The 23,804-nt window shown below is 49.2% G+C and overlaps 1 protein-coding gene across 3 annotated transcripts in view; it reads right to left on the reverse strand.

Annotated features, from left to right (window-relative positions):
- AXIN1 (axin 1) overlaps window positions 1–23,804 on the reverse strand; it is an 83,218-nt gene that overhangs the window by 47,442 nt on the left and 11,972 nt on the right. For 2 of the 3 annotated variants that reach the window (XM_065030711.1, XM_065030709.1), the window contains exons 1-2: window positions 22,483–22,622; window positions 19,421–20,392 (exon numbers count right to left, since the gene is read on the reverse strand). In XM_065030711.1, coding sequence (XP_064886783.1) covers window positions 19,421–20,298 — 878 coding nt within the window. In that variant the 5' untranslated portion in view covers window positions 20,299–20,392; window positions 22,483–22,622. Of the gene's footprint in view, window positions 1–19,420; window positions 20,393–22,482; window positions 22,623–23,804 lie in introns of those variants that run through there. The other variant, XM_065030710.1, reaches the window with a different exon arrangement.

The raw sequence follows: 23,804 nt of genomic DNA on the forward strand, positions 1-23,804 counted from the left end.
ACAGCAAAGAGGAAAAATGGAAACTGCTGCTTGGGGAAGCTTGCCATGATGTGCTGGCTGGAGATGTGCTGGGACTAAACCCTGCTGCAGCCAGGCTGGGCTCAGCACACCACAGAGCCCGCAGCAAAGGCAGGGCTGGCTCCCCAAAACGGAGCGCCTTCCTCCCCATTTCATCTCCAGCTCCCCTCACAGTGCCTGGCCAATGGATCCAGGCACAGTATTTATGCTGCTCACTCACCCCAGGGCGGGAGGGATGAGAAGAGATGAGCAGGGAGACGGGACAGCACAGAGATGGCGTTGGGAAGGAGAGACTTCAAAAGGCACACAGCAGGCTCCAGCTCTGAACATCCTGGCAATGGGCACTCCTGTAGAGGCTTTACGATCTAGAGTTGCCCCACTCTTGTTTTATGCCTAATAATTTTTCAAGGCTTTGCTTTGCAAAACAATCAGGTAGGTGAGCAGAGATGCTGCTGCTTTAAAGCTAGTGTGAGGAACAGCCTGCTACTGTTCATGGCTTAAATTACAGATTTGCCACAGGACACCAGTACAAATGATAAAACAGTGGCACCCTGGCTTAACCTTTGTCAGAGAACTCCTAATCTTCTCCAAGATTAGACTTTTGTTCTTCTTAACTGCCAGCCTAAGAGCCACCTAGACTGCAGGGGGCCAGGCCCACAAACACAAATTAATTACATCAGCTGTAATTCACACCTCTGGATGTTTTGAAGTGACTTTGAAGTGCTTTTGCATAAGACAGTTGGGCAAAGAAACCCCACTAGTAGTGTAACACATTGACATACAGATTTCTGTTATGGAAGGAGCACTACACAGATTAAACCCTAATATGCCAACGAGTGCGCATTCAAGCAGATGCAGTTCGTTTCAGCGCTGGTTTGATGGTCTTATCAACTCACAGAGTCCAGTCAGACACCTTCAGGACCTGCAACAGCAGCAATAAAACAGATGTAATGTGGGCTCAGCTCCTCATCTCATCAATCTGCACTCCAGGATCCAGCCCCTTTCCCTCACAGGAGCTCGCACACTGCCCAGCTGCCCCTGACCACCATCCAGCCACACCAAAACGGAGCTGAAACATCCCTAAGGAAGATGCTGTTCCCCGAGGGCTGGAAAATCCCCTGTCCTAATGCAAATCATAACGTTCCCCTTGTAGTCCAGCAAGCAGAGGGGATCTCCAAACACCACTGCTGTGCAACCAATAAATGAGTAGTGTTTCGGCTACAGCAACCTTTGCAATATGACCTTGAGAAAAGCAACATGGTGCTGCCGGCGAGCCTCTGGAGAGCGAGTGAGCTCGGCATCGCCGCTGCGTCCCGCAGCGACAGACCTGCAGGTCAGACATGGCCAGGTAACCACACAGGCGTTCCTGCTGCTCAGCATCCCGCAGGGAAGCTGTGAAAGATGTATTCAATCCGAAACTGGTGCTGCACAGCTTTCAAGGGAGAAGGATAAACTCATTTTCCTTTCATTCACTGTAAAGAAATTGCAGAGCAGCTCAGCTTGCCCGGAGGAAGACAACTGCCCGCGGCATGGGATGATGCTCACAGCAAGGAGGAGACCCAGCCATGTCTGAGCAGCCGGCACTGCAGATCCCAACCCTAACCCAGGCAGCAAGTGTCCGAAGGGAAATCTCCATGCTTCAGTCCTCGCCTACTCCTTCAGCCTGGGGACTACAGAGAGAGAACACCACTGGCAGCTTAATGATGGATGGGCAAAACCTTTTCACGTATCAGATGATCAGCACCCGGAGCCTAATCTCATCCTGCCAGAATGGCACATCGGAAATGCAGGGGCAGAATGGGGCACTGGAGACAACTTTTCACCATTTCTGCAAGTTTAGTATTCCTACAGCAACCACATGCTACACAAGAACAACTGGCAAGATAATCAGAAAACTAAAAAAACCCTCAACACGAAGGACTAATTACTTAAGATAAAAACACCATTTAAGCCCCCAACAATTCCCCTTGACCCTTTGGTTCATGGCAGTTCTCTGAATAAAAACGTGAGCTATTTACCCAGGGTGGGATTTTCATGTAGGTGTGTCAAGGCAAGGTCAGTAAGGAGAGAGTTGGGTTTTATTTATTTATTTTTTCAAGCCAACAGCTACAGCTTGGAAAAGCTAGCAAGCAAGCTTTCAGACCCTCAGATTACCCTCCTAGTCTGCAAGAGAAGCAAGAAACTGAAAGTCAAACACAGGCTGAGAACAAATGTTCCAAGTTAAATATGCTAATCAATTAGATAATTGGAGTGAAAATGCTGCTCGGTGCCTCTGAAGAGGCCGGGAGAGGTTAGCAGGGTTGGCGGGAGGGATGTGGCAAAGTTGCGGAGAGGACAGCTGTCCTCAGCTGAGCACTGAGGTTATGTGCTGGTGAAGCATTAAGATATGTCAGAAAAAAAATCTTTTATTGAATTTCAGATTTTTAGGATGAAGCAGAGAAACGCAGCTCCCAGGCCCATCTTCAGAGGCAGCTTCTGGGCCTCCACCGCGAATCACAGCCGCTTCTCAGCACTCACCCCCAGAAACACACAGTTTGCAACCTGGAGCAACACCCAGTGGGTCCCCACGGCCTACATCCTCCAGACCTTCCAAAAGCAAGCTGCTTTAGACGGCAGGGTTTCTCTGGAACGGCAAAGCCCTCCACGTGTGCAGGGATCCTACACCAAGCCTGGGCAAGGAGGGCGACCACAGCTCCCCTGCCGTGGGCCACCACAGCCAAAGCAACACCGCGGCTCCACACAAGGCCAAACTCTTTCTTTGCATCGCCTGGAAAGAATCCCAGCAACGTCAACGACGGCAATCTTCCTGCCTGCCATCTCCCCTGGACTTTCAGTGCGGCTCCTCCACACTGCCGAGTGCCAGCCCAATACCCCGCACGAGCGAGTTATTTCAAACATTTTCAGCCCATGTTGTTGAGCGCCGAGGTAGAGTCGAGCGTGAAGAAAGCGTTCGTTAACTCTGTTTTACTCGGCAAGGGGAACAAATTTCATCACCCCCTACAAGTCCATTCTGTTTTCTATTTATACCGCAGCCATTTGGTGCAGGAGTCAGAAGCAGCAGGAACAGGTGATGTAATGCACTGTACAAACAGCATTCTGTTCATACAGTGGGAAAATAAAGTGCATTCTCTTGGTTTCTTTGATCATGTTTAAAACAATCAGATTAGAAGTCACAGATAACCCAATACATGCTGGAGATGAAAGGACTATGGAGAAATAAATCACCCAAAGTTAGATATTAAGCAAGATTTCTCTCTCAACAATCAACTTATCTGCGGAGAGAGGAGGAATGACCATGTGGTTTCAAAATCCTGCCAGGCATTTTATTTATTTTTATAATACCATAAAGCTACTCCACCCACTTTTTCAGAATGAACATTGCATTACACAACACATCAAAGGGACTTTATGGCCTAAATTAAGCAATAAAATAGTTGATATTGTGCGTTATGCTGAAAATTGGCCGGCGCCTGGTGCCTGGTGAGATGGGAGGTGAACCCCATGTGTTCAGAACACCTGAAGAAAGCTCGGGGCGGCATGGCCTGAGGTATCAAAGCGTGTGGCACTTGCATTTAATAGACCAAAGTGAAGTTCAAGGCCCTCAGTGCTGGTTGTAACCCTCTCTTGCCCAGGGGACAGTACCAGCCCAAGGCACGGGATATCGGTGCTGGCATGAAGAGCTGCTGCATTATTATGATATGGTCCTTCATGCCCACGACCTTTAAGGTTTGGTTTATATGCAAAGCTTTGCCAGAAGCTCTGGGCTTTATGGATGTGGTTCCCCACCTTTGACAGCAAGCCATGCCTTGGGAAAAGGGGATGGAAAAACCCGGGGGAAAGCACTGCCAGGTCTGCAGCACTGCCCATCTCCTGCCTCTCCCACCTTGATCAAAATTACACAAAATTTAGAACAAATTAAAGCCCCTCTTGAAATGCTTTCTGACTTGTATGCATTTTAAATTGAAAAATAACCAGAAGACGGGATATGTAAGAGTGGGGTGTTGGTGCTAAGTGTTTGTTTTCCAGCCCTGCCTCATGTCCTTACACAGAAAGGTGAGAAACAAGAGGCTATCGAGAGGAGAAAGTTGTCCGGTCCATTACTCCAGAGCAGAACAGAGGCCAAGTTTCTACTGAAGCAGCTCAGAAGACACAAGAAAAGTCAACTTGCAATAAGAGATGACCTGGCAGGTCCCACACACCCCGGTGCGTGTGTCCTTCCCTTCTCGCTTTCAAAACAGGGTTAAAAAAAGAAAAAAAAAAAAAAAGATTTAATTAATTTGGTCTCTGTCATGATTTTCTGCAGCCTGAGTCATTGCGTTTGATCTCCCAAGGCTGGTGAGAGGTGTTTGAGCCTGCCCTCGAGCCCCCGGCGCTCCGGCCCAGCACCAACAATGACTAGACAGACCTATCAATAGAGTCACTGTTGGGCGAGCTGACTCACCGCCCTCCCCGAGAACTGTTCGGCACTGGTGCTCCATCAAAAGAGCAAAAATAAAACTAAATCATTCTATGTTTGCGGAGAGTCAGTTTAGCAAGAAGAGGGTTTTTATTTTAAGGTTTTGTTTTTAGGAGGTTTCTCCAAAGGAAGCTTGCGTTGCTGCTTTGGGGTGGCAGAATTGGCCAGCTGCTCCTAGAGGACCCTTAAGCAGCTCTTGCTTTTAAGTCATGCTCAAAAGGCACAGTGAGGAGGGTATTTAAACCTACAGAGTGCGCATAAGGAAAACACATGTACAGAAAAATTCTGGAAACCCCCAGGAATGGGAGCAGAGCCGCTCATAAACCAGCCTGTCTTGGCACAGCATCGCCCAGGGCTGCAGTGGGGAATGACAGGGCTTTTCCTTCTCCCTTGATGTCTCTCCATCCCCCAAACACCAAATGTAAAACCCCAGACTGGCCGTGTCAACCCATGTCACATCTTCCTTCAGCATTCCCCAGAGCTGCACTTGGGCTCAGTACAGCCAAGCCCAAGGTAGAGATCCAGGAGGGGATAACAAACCCCGCCTGACACTTCCATCACCACTGTAAAACACAAAAAATACCCAGAACTACAACAAAGAATTCTCCAGTAACGTCTGAGTTCAATTAACTAATAATGTTTAATGCCCCAGCAAAGACAGATGGGGCTTGGGAAGACAATGACAATGAAAGCTTCAGCATAAATGAGCATGACACAAATCCAAGATCAAAGTTCACAGGTAGACCTTGGCCATGCAGCGCAACCCCCAATCAGTCACCCCGGCATCGCAGACCCACATTCCCAGCCCACGCCAGCGCGGGACATGAGGACCAACTCCCCATGCAGACGTGTCAGACTGCGATAAGACACACTCTTAGTCTGCAGGAGATCCCAGGCCATTCAAGACCTATTCTCTGTTCTGCATCCAGGTACCAGCACACACCGATAAGAACTGGGATGCTCTGTATCAATCAACTCCCTTCAGGCTGCCAGGCTTTAATTAACTGATTTCTCTATGGTGTTCATGAACATTAGCAAACTCTACCACATCTTCTGATTAACTGCATTTAAGAAATTAATTCCAATTCAGCCTCTTCCTCCTGAAACTTCACGCAATACGTGAGAACAAAGAGATGCCACCACCAGGATCTATTTCAAGAGTGTTTTAGGAAAGCGCAAGCCAGACTTGCACACAACAAGACATAAAGATGGTATATAAGGTTTCCAGGTTCTTTGAAGGTCTCCAGGACTTTACAGGAGAGACCAGTCCCAGTACAAACAAGTCACCTGATGCAATTTTAAGTCATGGTGGAGTCTCCAAACTTATCTCAATCAGACACTCTTGATTTCCTGTTTGCGGCATCGACAAATAAAAAGCTCTACATTACAGGTAATTATACTTCACAGAGGACAACAATTAAGAAATAGCCAATTACATTTTACAAGCTCAGGATAATCAAAAGCTTCCTCAACTATCTAGAGTTGCAATAAGCACTTAGAAATGGCAACTCCCAACAAATTGCAGGTAATTTAGAGCAATTTACACAGATGACATATTTCCCTATCTGTGCTTAAAAGCTTCAAACACTGTTCTGAAAAATATTGCAGGAATTCCTGGAATGTATCACTGCTGATTTCTAAAAATAGTGCATTGCCCATTCCCACTTTTACTGGCCTCAGAGGTGAGGTGCAGGACCTCTGGTCACCACGCTGCAAAGAGAAATGCACAAGCAGGAGAATAGATTTTTAGATCAGATATTTAAAAGCATGGGAGGATCCTAACATGCACACCACCAAAAAAACAACAATATCATCATTATTTATGTTGTTTGAAAAATATGCTCGATTTCAATACTGCAGAATTTGATTTAAGCCTTATAGCTTTTAAAGGAACAGTCACCTGCTTTGTTTGTAAGCCAACGCCGCAGCTCCCGGGCAGTCAACGCATGAGGACCAGGACCAAACAGCAAATTAAAAAACATTACATGATTGAGAGAAAAAGAAACACACCTTTCTCACTTTCGAAGCCTAACCTTTTAGATGGGAGATTTAAAAACCTGAGAGATGGACAAGGATATGATCTAGTGCAGATGGCCATTACAGTATGGCAGTTTCCTCTCTCACTTCCAATGCATTTTTAGGGGAGGGAAAAAATGCCTTTCCTTGCTCATGTGGCTTGGGTTGCTGGAATTGCATTTTTATCTTAGAGCAGGGCTCTCATATTGTATTTCATTATACCTTTCAGTGATGGCCCCCCATCTCCTAGCCACCAGTCCAGCTGTTAGTGCCATTTCTTCAGCTGCATGAGCATATGAATTTCTGCAGGGCTCACTGTTGCATAAAAGCTAATGAAGTCCTTCAGATATGCACGTGACAGAGGAGGATCTGCTTGGCAGTTAAAGATTAAAATCACAAAGGTATTGATTGAAAGTGATCTCAGAAGTAGCAGAGTCATCCAGCCTCCAGCTTGAAGTAGGTCTACTGTCAACACCAGGTAAGGTGGCCATAGCTGAGGTACTTACTAAGAATATGAATATTTTAAGAAATCTGGAGAGAGAAGTAGAATTATGATCACCTACGGTGAGATACTAGGACAGTCTTTACTGATCTTTCTTCATAGGGAACACAGCAAGAGCAAGGAGGAAAGATTAACTCAAGCCAACAACACACTTGAAAGAGCCTGGAACAAGCTTTAACACACTTCTCTCCAAGAAATGGCACACGCCTGTTTTGTCTATATGGAAAGCCAGAGATAAGAGGGACAGTAAACGGCTAACAAGGCAATCCTGCGGGACTCGGGAGGGCACTCAGACTTTAAACAGCTCACACGGCCAGCAGGTCCCCAGCCAACACGGGGCTGCACCATCTGCTCTCTTCCCTATTCCAGGCCCTCCAGCCCAGATCGATGCAGGTCACAGACTGCAGGTGGTATTTCCCCTCCTTCCCACAGCACTGCTGCTCTGATGCTCCCCATCTCCACGCTTCCCCCAGCACCTGAGAAGGATTTCTCACCCCTGAAATCCTGCTCTGTTTCCAAATTCATGCTCAAATTAGAATACAGAGGGAACTGATGCACCGAGTGCTAGGAGAGTGAGAGGTGAAATCCAGCAGCCCAGCACAAATATAAACCATGGTTGCAACATCAGCTGGGGAGGGGGACTCGGTGCAGAAAGGTCCCCTATATGAAAGTGAAAGCTTGTGAAAATCGTTTTAATGCCCAAAGGGATTGACTGTTTAATGCACAGTTTAGATCTGCAACACAAACAGCTGACCCTAGAAAGGAGGAAAAGATTATTTTTGAACTCTATCTCTACCATCACTGCATTGGCAACAATACAGTTAGACAGAGAGCTCACTACTATACTCCAGGACTGTCTTACTTGTCCACTATGTCAAACACAGATTAACCTGGTGTGATAAATCCCGTTCACACGCTGCTGTGGCTCAGGACTGAATGGAATCCCATTTGACAAACCTGCCTGTTTAATTAACTTACTAACTACATGAGTTAGATAATTTCAGATGCTTACTCTTACAATCCCGATTTTGCCTACTTGGCATATTAATGCATGTATGTTCAATTTCAAAGGAAAAACTATTTTCAAAATTCAAATTTTCAAGGAAGCACATTTTTCTTCCCTGCTAATTGTCTCCTGTGGCTTGGCAACATCTCTGTGGACAATAGGTGTTCCTGCCACTACTGTCCCATCTGGAACGAGAGGTTTGGCTCCAGTCCCACCCTCTTTCTTCAGCTCAGGCTTCCAGGATGATTTCCAAATCTGGGAAGTAAGAGAATTATGCTACTCCCTGCCACCCGAGGCAACACACTACACCCAAGTCCACAGTCCAAGATGGGCTACCTGGGAGGGTTTCTGATGTTGCTGGTGCCAAGCCACAGGCGGCAATTAACAAAGAAAAAGGGTTGCTCACAGCTTGACTGCTGGCAATGTGGTTGATGGCTCCAAAGAGAGGAACCTGCATGAGGTGAGAAAGGCAGCAATCCACACAGAGCTGACTCAGGGCGTCACCATCGGGGACCTAAACCCTGGCGACCTTGCTGAGCCCCAGCAACCGCTGCCTCTCAAGTGTACCCTGCCATTGGGGAGGCAAACAAGTGAGCTGCAGGAAGCATCCACACTTCTGAGCATGTGGAAGGACTGCAAGGCCAGCACCTTCACTGCAAAATCAGTGGGATGTCAGCTTACTCGCTACAGCTCCAGCAAGGCACCTCTCCCAGGCTGAGAGTGCCCAAGTCAGTATTTGCAAGGGTCTCAAGGAGAGGAGCTCTAGCACTGCATCAAGAAAGGAAAACAGATCAACATGGGGTCAGCCGACGCTTCTGCTGAGACTGCTGTAGGATCAGAAAAGCCTCCTTGAGCTCTTTACTAAAGCTGCAGGCAGCAGGGCTCAGCAAGAGACGGACTAGAGCATGCGCTGGGGTTTCTGCCCTCCTCAAATTTGCTCATCTCTTCCACCCAAGCAGTGCGATGGAGCAGTGCAGCTTGACTGGTGATCTGTCCCAGGGGCTGGGGACACCCTGCTAACGTCTGGATCCGAGACCCTTCCCCTCTTCTCCCTGCTCCACTGTCATAAAGCAAAGCGAGAGGCAGCTCAGGCGCCCGTGCCCGTCACCCTGAGGCTGGTGGCACTGGAAAGCGCTGGCTGCTCGGCGGTGACTGCGCTGCAGTGCCAGCTGCCCTCCCGGCCGCGGGGGCCGGAGCCGAGCCCTGCGCGGATGCTTCTCTGGGCCGGTGAGCCGGGCAGCACCGTGTTGGCGTAAAAACAACAACAGCACCATACAGTTTTCAGCCCATTCAGTGTAACACATTTCCACCCTCTTGGCAACCACAGAGAGAAGCGTGTGAGAAATGCCCCTCTCGCAGCACAGACTAGCTTCTCCTGAATACCACAGGCCTGAAAATAAAAATACTGAGTTTTACTCAGTTGGGCGGGAAGCAGCAACACCTGCAACAACATGACACAAGGAAAAGCACCGTATCTTCCAACACTGCTAAAATCAGATGTGGCTAGTCTGCTGCATTCTAGAGAGACCACCCAAAGGACCTTCCCTCCCTTCTTCCCTGGGCCACCACAATCCATACGACAGACACTGCTGGGGAGACATATTAACAGAACAGAGAGGAGACACAGCCCATAGTTTGCCTGCTGTGGGGACACAAAGCCGCTTCACAGCCACCTCTCCCCGCGTCCCATCGGTGTATTTGTGTCATCCAGCTGCTACAGCCTTTGCCACTTAAACACACAGAGAGCAAATCTGCATAAAACAGTTATTAAAATGGTGTGAGCCTCAGCACCCTGCCTGTCCCAGTGCCAGCCACTGCCACGACTGGTTCCAGCTCACCGGTGAGAACTCTGCAGATGGAACGGCCAGCACAGACAAAGGTGCTGGGGTTACCTTTGAAGGGATTTAGATTTGGAGCAGTCAACACCGCCAAACTGCTGAGACAGGCATTTACTCAGGTGTATAAACATCATGGACGGCAAACAGCCTTGAAAGAATTCTCCTCCAAAGCTTAAGAATAAATTCAACACGTTTTTAAATAATTACGGATGAATCATTCAGAAAAAAAAACTTTTTACATTTTATCTTCAGTAGCTGACACTGATCGTGCAGCTATTCTGTTTTTAATATAATTACATATTCCCACCTACTTGCACACTTGTTGTGTAGCGCAGCACTTCAGGTATTACTAGCAGAAAACCTAAAGCAAAGGCTGAAGTTTCCCTTCGGCCTTTAGAAGTGACAGAACAGTTAACACAAAACTTAATTTATTTGAGATGGGAGGGGGAAAGAGAGGCCGCAAGTTAATTTCCCTTAGAAGCCCAATGGTCCCCACCCAGAAACCTGCACACAAAAGAATACTGCCTTTTAAACTGGTAGGTTAGGTCTGAGACCAGAGCGAAGGTTTGTCAACCATGACAAGCTACGGCTTGTTTAACAGTCAACCGGAGGGTTGAAAAGTCTAATAAAACCAAAGGGCCTTCCATAACAAAGCTACTGCCACTTAAGGAGAACATTCACACCCATTCAGTAGGGTTTTTTCAAACATGCAAAGGTATTTGGAGCCACTGAAGTGGGCAAAGACACACCAAAACACAGCAGCTAAAAAATGAAGCTGGAAAAATCTGAAGCAAGCAATAAGGGACAGAGAACAATGAGAATAACTAACCAGGGGAAGAGATAACAAAAATGCTGCACGACCTCCCATCACTTGGATGCCTTTCTAAAATAGCCACTTCAGCCTGACCACCAGTTGTTGCGCAAGAGTCAGTGGGTGAAGCTGCAAGACCTGTTATCTCCAGGATTACCAAGTTTTTCCCATGCCCACTTGGAAAGCTTCCTCTCTGCAGGACGAAGGTTTGTGGATGGGTTTCAGCAGGTTCCTCTAGACTCTCACTCACTGCTCACGGCCACTGGGATGCTCGACTTTCCCAAATGCCTCCAGCCTGGCTGGGATTTCCCAAATGCCTCCAGCCCGGCTCTTTTCCCAGCACTCAAATCACCCCCAGGTCACAAACTTCACTGCATGTTCCTGGAGGGGAAAACCCGGGGAGCTGTGACAAATCCTGCACTCCAGTGACACATCCACCCATCCTTTGCTGCCCATTTCCATCTTGTTTCAAGCTCACCTATTTTTACCAGGGCTGGCACATCTTGAAGAAAAGAGGGTCAAGCGAGCCTTCTCAAAGCACCTTTTTCCAAGAGAGGAAAATAAAGTTTCCCCAAATGTGCAGATGTTCAAAGACACTATAAATACTTCCACAGCAAAGAAAGCGGCTTCTGTCGTTTCTTGGCAGAGCCTTGGACCAAGCAACAAAGGACTCAGGGTGATGGTCTCTGTCCAGCACTAGCAGACCAGCAGAAGACACCTGCTGCACACACCTGAGGTTGCCAGCATACCCAACGGCTTTCTCTTGTGGCTTCCCTCAAGATGCAACATTTTTCATTTCTTAAGAAATAAGTGTTATGACAGTCACATGGACTGAATTAAAAGTACAAAGACAAGGCTTCTTAGCCAAAGACACCAACTTTTATTAAAAAAATATATAAAAAAATACATGCCCTGTGGAAATCCAATCTGGGTAGGGCCATAAGGAGAGCAAGAAGGTTCCAAGGTCACGTTTTACAGTCTTCTGAAGCAGGAATGAAGCCAGCATCCGACGGAGACATTTTGTGCTGCAATCTGGACAGAGCTTCCCTTTCTTCAGCACGCTGCAAATGTTACAGTGGAAGAACTTGCTGTCTTTGCTCGGGCACTCTTATTTATACACAATAAAGCCCTTGTGCAGGAGATTAAGGCTGTATTTCATTGATTTGACATGATGGTTAACCTGTGAACTTTGCCCCTGCTAATAGAATAATTTCTATTTGCTGATTCCTCTTTTGGGATCCTTGTTGGGTACCGGCCACTTCAGCCCAGCTCTCATTTGCATGTCTGGTGCCAAATGGCTTTACAGCTCTTACTTCTGCAGGGCACAGCCGGGACAAAGTTAATCAAACCCAGTAGCCACAGCTGGAGATGGAGTCACCTCTCTTCCAGGATCCTACATGTAATTCCCAGAGCTCTCGGCTCTGATTTGCACTTTGCTTGTGAAAGCTTGGAGAGATCCTCAGCTACCAAACAATCGATCCCACAGGAATACCTGCGTGGGACCGAGCAACCGCCTGGACCAGGTTGGCAGCAATGGCAGAACAGGGAAGCCCCTCTTCCATATAAATCCCACACAGTCTGAAAAGCTGATTGCCAGCCAAGGAAAAGACCAAAATTTATGACTGAAAATGGTAAATCTGACTGAGACTCTCCAGCCTACAACAGAACGGGGAATACGCGTGGGTTGGAGGGCCAAAGGAAGAATAAAACCAGTATCTTCTTGTCATTAGTCAGAGGACTAACACAAGGTCCTGGTGCTAACCAGTAGGTCTCACTGGGTATTTCAATGATGTTTTTTCTTCTAGCTATAGTTTTCCCTCCCTCTGCTGTTTTTCATCAAGATAGATAAAAGCCACTGATCTATTATCTGTTTAGATCAGCTAAAGACCTTCTAAAAGCTGGTACTTTAAGGACAGATTGTATCTTGGGGGCCATAGGACCAAAAAATTCCACATCTTACCACAAAAGTGTACTCTAGACTCTTCAAAGGCAAAATCCAATTTCCACATGGGTTTTATAGAATTTGGATAATCTGACTTAAAACTGCAACGGTTCTACTTAAACTCATCACTGCCTTACAACAGTGAACAACGCAGACCAGGGCTGCAAGTAATGATGGGTTTGCTTTTGCATGCAAGCGTGACCTGCTACAATTGAATTTCTGAGCGTGACTTCAGGCAAAGCCGCTCGCTCTGGCACATGGTGGAGAGGAACGAGAAGATACGTGTCTCCAGAAGAGTCCTAAAGTGCTCAGAGCTGGGTATTCAGGGCTGCACCAGTGAAGGGGCATCTTTGCCCCAAGGAACACAGACGGGGCTGCAGCCCCCCAAGCTGCTCACACCTGAGCCATGTGTGTACTGCAGCAGTAGGAAAAAAAATGAGCCTCTTAAGAAATAAAGAGCCCCAAAACCAGCTGCACCGCTGGGGATGGTGTATCTCCATGAGGGTCATCTTTGTAGAGTCCACAGCTGCACTTCCAAATGAAGAGGGCAGTAACTGGCCAATTGCTGGCATTAGGATGGATGGTGCCAGGTCTGTTTTATAGCTGATATGCTCAAAAGCACAGCTCTCCTTCGGTGGTGTTCCACCTCCAAGTCACCTCCCTGAAGCCAGCAGCAGAGCAAGTTGACAACAAGGCACCGAGGACAACCGGGATGGCGAACGGCTGCTCACACTGCCAGGAGCGGCCAGGCAGGGCAAACCCCTGCTCTTCACCAAGCGTCAAATCTTTTCAGAAAGATGCCCAGAATTATATCCACCAGCAATTTGACTTTTTAATCATTTCAATTACTGTGACTAAAACCCTTCAATCGGAACAAAACCGGGGAAAATAACCCCTCTCCTTCTGAAACAGCCTGCCTAGCTTAACAGACCATACCAAATCATGAAGGTTTTTGCTTTTGTGGTCTTCACATATTTCATTTAACGCAGATAATTAACCTCAGTTTCTAATTTCAAATCCTCTACATAAGGAAGTGAAGTGATTTAATACATTCACTGACAGATGGAAAATTAAAATATTACTACAGCTTCTGCATGTGGCTCAAAAGACAGGGCCTTGCAAAAGATCTTTCTTCTTTTATTTGACTGATTAACTGTAATTTGCTTAATGGATTTAAGGATGAGCCTAATAATCCAATGATATTTCCAGGAATCTATTTAGGATAACAGCACCTTCGTTCTGAGTGTTTTTCAAACACAACGATTTTCTGCGCTACACATACAACCGCTTCTGAAACCAGATTTCTCTCCTGATTCTAATAAAACCAGGCACGTAATGTATTTTCCATGGACAGGGACTGCCTGGCTGACCTTGCACCACGCAACCACAGTGCTGTAACTTCTTGGAGCACCTTCTGAAGCACCAAACCTTGGGATGACCCACGGCTACGGGATGCTCAGGCAACAGCATCCCAGCCCAGTGGGCAGGAGGGATGTCTCGCATGGCTTGGGAAGCCAACAGCTCTACCCAAACACGAGGCCAGCGTGTGTTCTCCCAACACCCCCACACCCTTCTCAGTCCCTTTTCCACTAAGAAAGCCTGGTGTAACAGGATTTCACAGTCTGTCTCAATAGTTAATAAATCCAGGATCTAACAGACTATTAAAGGAAAACATCCAAGTAGTAGTCATTTTTAAAACATCCAATGGCAACTAATTATTCAAGGGATTAGTCCATTATAGTGACAACAAAGAAACTGTTAAAACATAAAGCCAAGCTGAAGAGCAGATCAAACCCAAGGTGCACCCACCCCGTGGCCACCCTGCCCAGCACCCCGGGATTGGTCCAGCTCCCATGCAGCCTTTTAGCACCCAGTTCTTTCTGAATCCAGGCAGACCCCAAACCAGTCAGACCCCCAACCTGGTTCTCAAACACAGATTTGTGCCGCCACCGTAACTGCACATCCAAGTAGGAGCACGGCCAACACTGGACCAGATGGGCCGTGGCTCTGCCTGACCCAGCTGTGAAGCCCCCCAAGGATGGAGAACCCCTCTCTTCTGCTGACCTGTATCGCACCCCCCATAAAGAACTTCCCCCCCCATGTCCAACCTGAACCTCCCCAGCACCAAAAAGAGGAGGATAAAACTCCTCTTTTGTGCTTTTAATATAAAAGACCCTAAAACCCAAATAAAACTCAATCACAACAAAATAAGGTAGCTGTTTGATGGAGAAGGGGAGAAAATGCTATTCATTTATCAAAAGGGAGTGCTAAAAGCTTAACTACCTGTCTTTAAAAAGAAGCCAAAGCACTGATCCATAACCAAACAACAAATACACCACTTCTTCATCTTGATTTGTGTAAAGGCAAAGCTATGGGCACAAAAGGTATTCTTCTTCAAATAAAATCCATTTTAAAACTTGGCAAACACAAGTATAAATACTTTACACTGTTAATATAAGCATTTCCATGCAGAAGTTCATCAACTTAACAATGTATTTTAAAAAGCTGGCATAAGTTCTGTGCAAAAACACCATCAGTCTTTGTCTTGTATATCTTACAGTGCTGGAGTCACTAAATTACCACTTAGAGCCATTAGCATCAGACCCCACCTCGCCATTAGAGTCAGTAACTTCTCCCAAGAACAATGCAGAACCAAAACTATTCTTCTGCAATTTATTTTCTTTAAAATTGGAAATAGCAGCTGCTCTGCACAGGCTGCAAATAGGGTTGTATTGATTGCAAGTGACGTTATGGGCCTAGTAATTTTAATTCAAGCTAAGCATCCAAAACTTTTCTTTCTGCCTTTTATGTATGGGTTTAACATTCAGTAGCTGCTTTTTTTCCAGCAAACAAGCTCTCATGAAGCTCGAACAGCCTAACTCCAAGACACACATGCTGCATTTCCAGTTAAAAGAAGCATCGGTAAGACAGGAATACATGCCTTAAATCTTCTAAGCACAGACTGCTCCTGCATCAGTGTTCGTGAATTTGCATCCCCAGTTTTCCACTCATTCGGTACAATTAACACTGATTCCTTCACCACACAGTCTTGAGTCAGAAGTCTGCAATTTAATATTCAATTATGAACAAAGTAGCAAACCTCAAAATTAGGTCTGCCAGCTAAATTTCTGCTTCTTCCTGATGCAGGCCCAGCTTCTGGCCACCAGACCATTTGTGCTGCTCAAGCAACAGCGATCCCACATCTTTCCTGAACCACCCTGCGCTCTTTCTCTCCGCATTATGGTTTGTCATGGCATTCTCTCAGACTAGAGGTTGTCACATCCCTCTAAAAGCTCCTTCAGATGATTCTCCACTTGCTTTCTCTGTGCACCCCATTGGAGAACCCTGTCTTGAACCCCTTGAACCACCAACATTTGCAAAACACCGTGAGCTTAGTCAGCTCAGCGCTGTGGAAATCAAAGCTTGGATCATGTAGACAGCTTCCTTTAAAAAAAAAACAAACCACATGTATATCAAAGGCCCTGTTGGGAAATTTTGTCCATCTGTGCCTAGCAGTTCTACCACAATATGTCCCAACGTCCAACAACTGGACATCTCAGCCAGCACCACGTGTCCTCTGATCGCCATCCTCCAGGTCTCCTTTTCAACGCGTTCTATACTTCATGACACGGGTCAATCCCCAAAACTGGCAGAGGCAGCCTCCATCTCCCAGCTTGCTGGTCCTTCAGAAGAGATGAAGGCGAAGCTGCTCACAGGGAACAGCGTACGCTCTTCTTGCTTTCCACCACGGGAAGAAAGCAAAGGCAACAGCTGTGAGTGCTGGTCCTCAACGCTTTGGGAGCAGGAGGGGAGCTAAAGAGATGGCAGAAGAAACCCACCCCATCAAAAGACACAACAGCAACCTGACACTTGCACCACCAAACACCAAATTTCCAACATTTTAAAACGGGCATCTTCCTGGAGTGCTGGAAAAGCAGGCTGCAGGGCGGTTCTCAGGCACAGGTTTAATTTCTGCTCTTCGGATCCGAGGAACGCTGTCCCGGCGTGTCAGAAGAAGGTTAATGAACGATTTAGCCGCCCTCACAACCACGTTAGTGTCACTTTCGGAAGCTGCGAGTTAATGCCCGAGATCTTCGGGGGTTGCCCTCTTTGAAGTTCACTGATCCATAACCAATGTCCAATTAATTTGCAGGAGCCTAACTATAATGACTATTGGCCTTTTCCTACGCATACAAAAACACAGTGGGTAACAGCGATGCTTTTGGCTTCGGGATATTCTCAAATACACACGCACATGTGCAGACCTTCAAAATATCCAACGCTAATAATTGGTTGTCTTCTGCCGTTTGTGGAATTTTTTACGTTTTCTCTCCCGAGAGCAAGAGCTACCAAATCAAGATTTATGAACTTTCTGCTGCAAAAAATTTGGAGCCGATTCAAGATGCTCATTTGCTAACAGAGAAATACTTCTATTGCATTTGCTCAGATTCCTCTTTATTTAGGGTTTCCATGGAAGCCAAGGAATAGAAGCTCAGTCTTGGGAAGATTAAACAGGCCCTCAGATATAATGCAAAACAGCTTATTTCAACATTCTCTCAAGAACAGAAACAAAAAATTCTTCCACACATATGTCAAAAAATAAAAAGTTTGTGGAAATGTTCAAAATAAATTGGGACCCAGCCTTTCAAATGCTGCATACCGCTATTGCTTCTTGCTGCAAGCCGCTCCACCAGCTTCCAGCACGCTCATGCAGGTGAGAAAGTAAATGAACAAAATAAGTCTGCAGGATAAAGACGCTACAGCTTAAAAACAGCTTATTCAAGACAGCTATAGCTATATAACATCTGGGAAGTTAATTCAACCACAAGGTCTTACACAAAGAGGAACAATCACCTCATAAATTAGTATCTCAGCAGATTTTTTAGAATAAAAAATGCAGAGATTACACAGTTCAGCAGCATCTTCCATGGTGATGCTCTGGATGCTACTAGAGCTGACATAACAACATTTAAAGAATAAATCACTTATCCTCGGTTACTCCAGGCTGAGAAATGACTCCTGCGCTGGTGAGAACAGTGAACATTTCCGTGTCTCCCTACTCAACAGGTCAACGGAGCTTCAGTAGCCACAATGACAGGCTGTTGGACACTACAAATTAATAGCAACGCATTTTTTCTGACCTCCACCCCCCAGGTAAAAATATATTTAATGTTGTTCCAATTTCGTAAGAAAATGCCCAGGACTGAGGAATACCACACTAAAATGCTTCTGCTTCCCAGGACATTTCTTAACCATTTTAAAATCTGGCACAGATGTATTCAGATAATGGATAAAGTGCATTTTTTTCTGAAGCTGGAGCTGAGAAGCACAGTGCTGCATGCGGGTTTTTGCTACCTGCTCCGGTAAGGAAACTAAACACAGCAGAACCTCAGGTTATTTTCAATCTTAAAGCCACTATCACTTAAATAAAAAGTTACTTAAATCATAGACTTCTCTAATGCTTTGCTTATGGTGAGTACCTGATCGCTCAGTGAAAACCCATTGCAAGAAACATCCAAGTTTTTTATTAACTCCACAGGAAGGTCCCAGGATCCTGGGATTTTGTTTTTCCAGCTTCTGATTAAAACAGCGGGGAGTCCACATGAATTTTCCCTCTTTTTCTTTCCTTTTTTTAAATCACGTTTCACACACAACATCCCCCTCCTCAAAATCTAAAACGAACAAGAATCAAACCAAACACATTTTGCCAGCTAAAAGGAGCCGGGACCTTGCGCAGGGTGGGATGCGTTTCCAGCTGCCAGCCTAAAGGGACGGCCGAGGGAGATGAAACACAGAAATGTTTTTCATAAGGCACGCGGCTTTGAAGAGGACAGTTCAGCTACTTCATTTCGTAATCTTCACAAAGCGTCAGGTTTTAGCCTAACTAGGTCTTAAAACAAGGAGATTTTATTAAAAAAAAAAAGAAAGAAAAAAGTAGGAATGTGTTCTGGCTGGGTTCTGTTGATTCAGCAAGGGTTAGACACACACACGCTTATTGATCCCAGAGAGCTCCCTGCTAAGTTAATTGTCTGGAATTTTAACTGAGCTCTCAGCAAGTTTCAAAATCCATGTTGGCTGGAGGTGGGTGGGGAACCCAGAAAAAAAAACAGGCTGCAAAACTGTGCAACTCCTCTACTTAAAAAACAAACAAACAGATCAACAAACCAACAGCAGTTACTCTGATGAAGGGAAAAGCTGCAGCAGGGAACCGTTTTAACTGGATTTGGTGATTCTGCCTTTGACACCGCTAGAATTCAGCGCTGGGAATATTGCGTGCAAAGCAGTTCCGTTATCAGGCAGTACTGTGAACCCCATTTCACTCATATAAATATTACAGAGGTGAGAGTATCCCCTGCAAGCTTCCTGCAGCCTCTAGCTGTGGCTCATCACGACTATTTCCTGGTGTATTTACAAAGAGGAGTTTCACCATGAGCTGTTCTTGCCTGTGTTCCTGTAGCTGAGCCCTGACCTGCTGCCGGTGCAGGCTACAGCCAACCTGAAAGTGCAGCTTGCTCGACTCCCTGCACATGCACAAGGACCTTCACTGTCCACCAAGCCTGACCCGCCTCCAGACTACATCTAGCAGCAGTTCACCTGGGTGAAGAACATGCTGCAGGGATGACCCAGGGCAATCAGACAGGAACAGCCAAAGACACCCTTAGAACAACCCGCGGCTACTTTCAAATAAAGCTTTGCATTCCAGCAAAGCGCCCAAGCAATGGCATCCCATACCAATGGGGATGCTCCCCAGCACCCAAGGTTTCCTGCATCCATGGCGGCTCCCGATCCGTCCCCCACCGAAGCGACGCGGCCCCGGCGGCGCTCACCCACCTGAACTCCCTGCCCTCGCTGTAGCGCCGGGCCGAGGCGGCGCGCTGGTTGGCCGTCTCCAGGAGCAGCTTCTGCGTCAGCCTGCTGGAAGGCGCCGAGTCCCTGCTGGCCTTGGGCTCGGCCTCTTGGTCACATTTCCACTCCTCGTCCTCGTTCAGAGTCGGCAGATAACCAGGTAGCCCTTTACCTGTCCCAGACCCCGAGCTCGGATCGCTATAAATTTTTGGACTTTCCCCACCTGTCCTCGTGTATTCCAAATAAATATCCGACTTAAGGAACAAAGGGTAGGTATTGTCTTCTATCATGCACTGAATCTCCGTTTGGGCCTGGTCAAACATGTCAGGGTCAATCTGCAGTTTCATGACGCAGTCTTTGATGAAGCTTTTTGTGGCCGGTTTGATCTGCCGGGACACAATGCCGTTGTTGTCAAGGATGTATTTTTTGTAAATGGCTTTTGCCAGCTTGAGTCTTTTTTCCTCATTAGACATGCAAGGCTCCAGCTTCCTGAAGCCACTGCAGGCAAACCAGAAGTCCAGCAGATCCGCACAGTCCTCCTGCTTCAGAAAAGTCCTGAAGAGGTTGATACCGTCCTGATCATCCAGCAAGGAGTGCAGCGACTCAGCCCACTTCAGGTAGGGTGGAGTTGGAGAAGCACTCCCCTCGGGCTCGTACCCCAAATCCAAATCGGAGCGCCTCGGTGTTGCCGTGGACGTCTCATTTCTAACCACATCACTTTTACTGGAGTAGAAACCGTGGCTAACTGGCCTTGGATCTGTGGACACGAGCTCCCCCTCCTCACCAGGAACCGGTGGCCTTGGAGCATCCTCAGTGAAGCTTCCTCCGAGGTCCAAGGGGAAGCCTTTCCCCTGGATATTCATTTTTCTGGTGCTTGCTTGCGCAGGAACGGTGGAGGATGAGCTCAACTCTCAAATGGCCAATATTTGTAGATCCAAGGGGAACAAGTTTGTTTGGCTGAAACAGATGAGAAAAAAAATATGTTAGTATCACTGTAAATAAACACTCTAAGGCTACAAACCACTAATTTTGCTCTGCATCGTTATTGTATTAATGCCATTTTTTCAACAGAACCAATGGCAAAGCTCTTGGTGACTTCAGAGAGTGTAGAATCAGGCACCCTCTAAAAATGACAGCTACAGAATATCCAAAAACTTTGCATTCAGGCATTGCTGGTACGGCTGGTGCTACCCAAAACCAACAGCCAATTTCACAAGAGAGCTGGTTTTATAGGGCCCTGGGATCTCACTGTCTCCAGCTGGTGCCACAGGACACTGCTGTCTTCTGCACTGGCATGAGCTCCTCTGCACAGCCCACCTGGGCAGCACACGTGCCAGGTCACACTAAGGCTTTTAACTAGCTACTGATCTAGGAAATTCTCATCCCCAAACAGGAATTTAAGTCTCATGAAAAATATTCTGAAAGAATACCCAGTTAGTCCTGAAAGCAAGACTGCACCTTAATCAAACACAGGTGGCTTTTGTACGCTCAAGTGACATACCAGCGCCACATTCCTCACGAATATCTGCATTTTAGAAATACACTGTGTTGCCTTGTCTAGCTCCAGGGGAATCCAGATGCATTATTGACCCTAATATTTTGGGTATCTGGACTACATTCTTGCTTCAGATGCGCACGTTAGCACAGGATCTCAGTACTGGCAACGGCTTTTGTAGACAGGCCATTGAGAAAAGGTTCATTTACACTAACAACACTGCATGCTACGAGTCTGGGAAAATTTCAGGTCATGGAAGGAAGATGAGAAAACCACCTCAGGAAAGAAATCTGATCAAGTATAATGTTTTTGAAGAAAAGCAACGAATCAACATGGAGGATGGAAGGTGTGGGGAAGGAGGGGAAGGCAGAGGAAGGCAATGCCTGAGTTGGTTGCTACTTCTGCTGCTCGACAAGGTAACTTCATCATTTAAAGGCAGTAGCAAAAGTATTGTTTTGCAGAATGGCATCAGCCTCAAAGCCGCAAGTGCTGCAGAGCACCAACTGTCTGACAAATTACTCCTTGCACTGGATAAACTCAATTGTACGGGAAAACACACCAGGAAAGACAAATTTTAGCTTGGCCCCGCTCTCAAAGCTCGCCCCACCCCAACAAACATATCTTTGGGATGCTTTGCCATTTCCCCCCATTCTCTCACCCCCGTTGAACCAAGAACAATCGCCTACACTGTCCCTGTCCTTACAGCCCCCCTGCACATCACTAAATAACCCCAGGGAGACCGGGGGCAGGCGGTGAGCAGGGCCGGGCCCCGTGTGCCCGACCCGGGCCGAACGCCGCCCTCGCACCTCGACCGAGCCACCCGGAGCTCGCAGCCGCTGCCCCGGCACACAACGGGGCTGGATTTTTCGCACCACGCTGCGTTTTTAGGTCGCTTTCACCCCCGTTATGAATGCGAGCCCTGGACTCGCCCCCGTGTCCCCGGTGAGAGTGCCCGGTTACCCCAGCCCGGGCGCTGGGGACCCCCGGGGCAGCTGCCCCACAGCCATGTCGGTCATTGTTGCGGCGAGGCGGCGCTCGCTGCTCTCCCGGCCGGGGGGAGCCCCGCGGGGTGCGCGCCGAGAGCCGGGGGGACGAGCCAAGCGCCCGGCCGAGGGACGGCGGCGCCGGCCGCTGCTCTCCGCGGAGCGGGACCCTCCGCCTCACGGCCCACGGCAGCAGCAGCCAAACCCCCGGCCCGGCCGAGCCCCCGACGCCCCAAGTTGCCCCGCGGGAGGCGCCGGGCCGGGGCGGGCTCCGCGGGCAGCCCCGGCGCTGACAGGGCGTCGCGCGGGGCCCCTCGCCGCCCCCGGGCAACTTCGGGGGAAGCGACCCGGGCGGGCCCCTCGCCGCCGCCGCCCCCAGCCCCGCTCGCCCTCCGCGGCGCGGCCCGGCCCGTGGCGGCCGGCAGGCGCCCGCCCCCCGCGCCCAGGGCGGCCTAGCGCCGGCTCGGCGGCGCCCGGCGCGGCCCCGCGCCTCCCGCCCGGCGGCGGCCTCCGGCGCGGCCTCGGCGCAGGGCCTGGGCTCGGGGCCGCCTCCCCGCTCACTCACTCACCCGCACGGAGCAGCAGCGGCGGCGGCGGCTGAGCCCATGCGGCTCAGCAGCGGCGGCCCGGGGCGGCGGGCGGCGGCGGGGCGGCGGCGGCACAAAGCGGGCGGCCCGGGACGCCCATGGCCGCGGCCGCTGGCTTGTGGCGGCGACAGGGAGAGAGCAGCAACGAGCCCCGCACCGCTCCGCTCCGCCTGCGCCGCTGCCTCCCAGCGCCGGGGAGAGCGGCTCAGCCGCGCCCCCCGCGCCCCCGGCCGGTACTGCGGGCCCGGCAGCCCGCGCCGGCAGCCGGCTCGGGGGCGGAGCGGGGCCGGCCCGGGGGAGGCGGCGCTGGGCACACGGGGCCCGAGGACGGCGGCGGCCGGGCAGGCCGGGGGGCCAGCGGTGCCTGCAGCCCTGCGCTCACTGCCGGGCAGGCCGGGGGGCCAGCGGTGCCTGCAGCCCTGCGCTCACTGCCGGGCAGGCCGGGGGACTAGCGGGGCCCGCAGCCCTGCGCTCACTGCCGGGCAGGCGGGGGGCGCACGGAGGTCCCCTCCCGAAGAGGCCTGGAGCCCCGGGCACATGGCCGAAGGTCCGGGCAGGGCGCTGGGCGCCCAGCAGGGCTCTGTCTGCGCTGGCGCCTCCTCAAGGGCTGAGCTGCTCCAGGGCTCCGTCTGGTTCTGGCCTAGAGGAACCCGCAGAGCTCCCTCGAGCATCCCCGGCAGAGGGTCTCGCTCTGCAGACCTCCAGGGCCCGGGCTCGGCACTGAAAACGCAGCCACCTTCAAAGCCGCCGCCAGTCTCCCCTGCTCCGTCCAGGGTCGAACGACAACCTCTGCAGCCGAGCTCTGCCCAGGAGCAACCGCGCACCGGGGGCGGAGGAGCGCAGTGCCTGCTTCCCCAGCCGCTCTTGCCTCCACCAAGAGCTGGAGCTGGCTTAGAAACCGCAGCGTGTGTCCTGCACCTCTGAGCCGGGCAATTCTGCGGCGGGGAGAAATAAGGAGACTCGCCAAGAGGTGGCACTCTATGGAATGAAATGGGTCCAACAACATGGAGACTCCCGAGAAGGGCGGTGGGGAGCGTGTTGTACCCCGGGATGGAGCTTCTGGCCAGGCAGGGTACCCCACACTGTGCCTGCAGTGCTGGCCTGGAGCGATGTGGGACATCGCAGGAAGAAAAAGGGAGTTACCAGATGCAGACACCAAATGAGAGTGGCGTGATGGGGAAATGCAAAGCCTTATTCTTCCTTGGAAAGTGACGATATGCTTGGAGCCCTGGGACTGAGCCAGGCAGACCCCTAGGTACCATCCCAAAAGCTTGAACATGCAAACAAGCCCTAAGACAGTTCTC

This window comes from Columba livia, chromosome 15 (genome assembly GCF_036013475.1).
Source record: "Columba livia isolate bColLiv1 breed racing homer chromosome 15, bColLiv1.pat.W.v2, whole genome shotgun sequence".
In the NCBI taxonomy this organism is placed as follows: Eukaryota; Metazoa; Chordata; class Aves; order Columbiformes; family Columbidae; genus Columba; species Columba livia.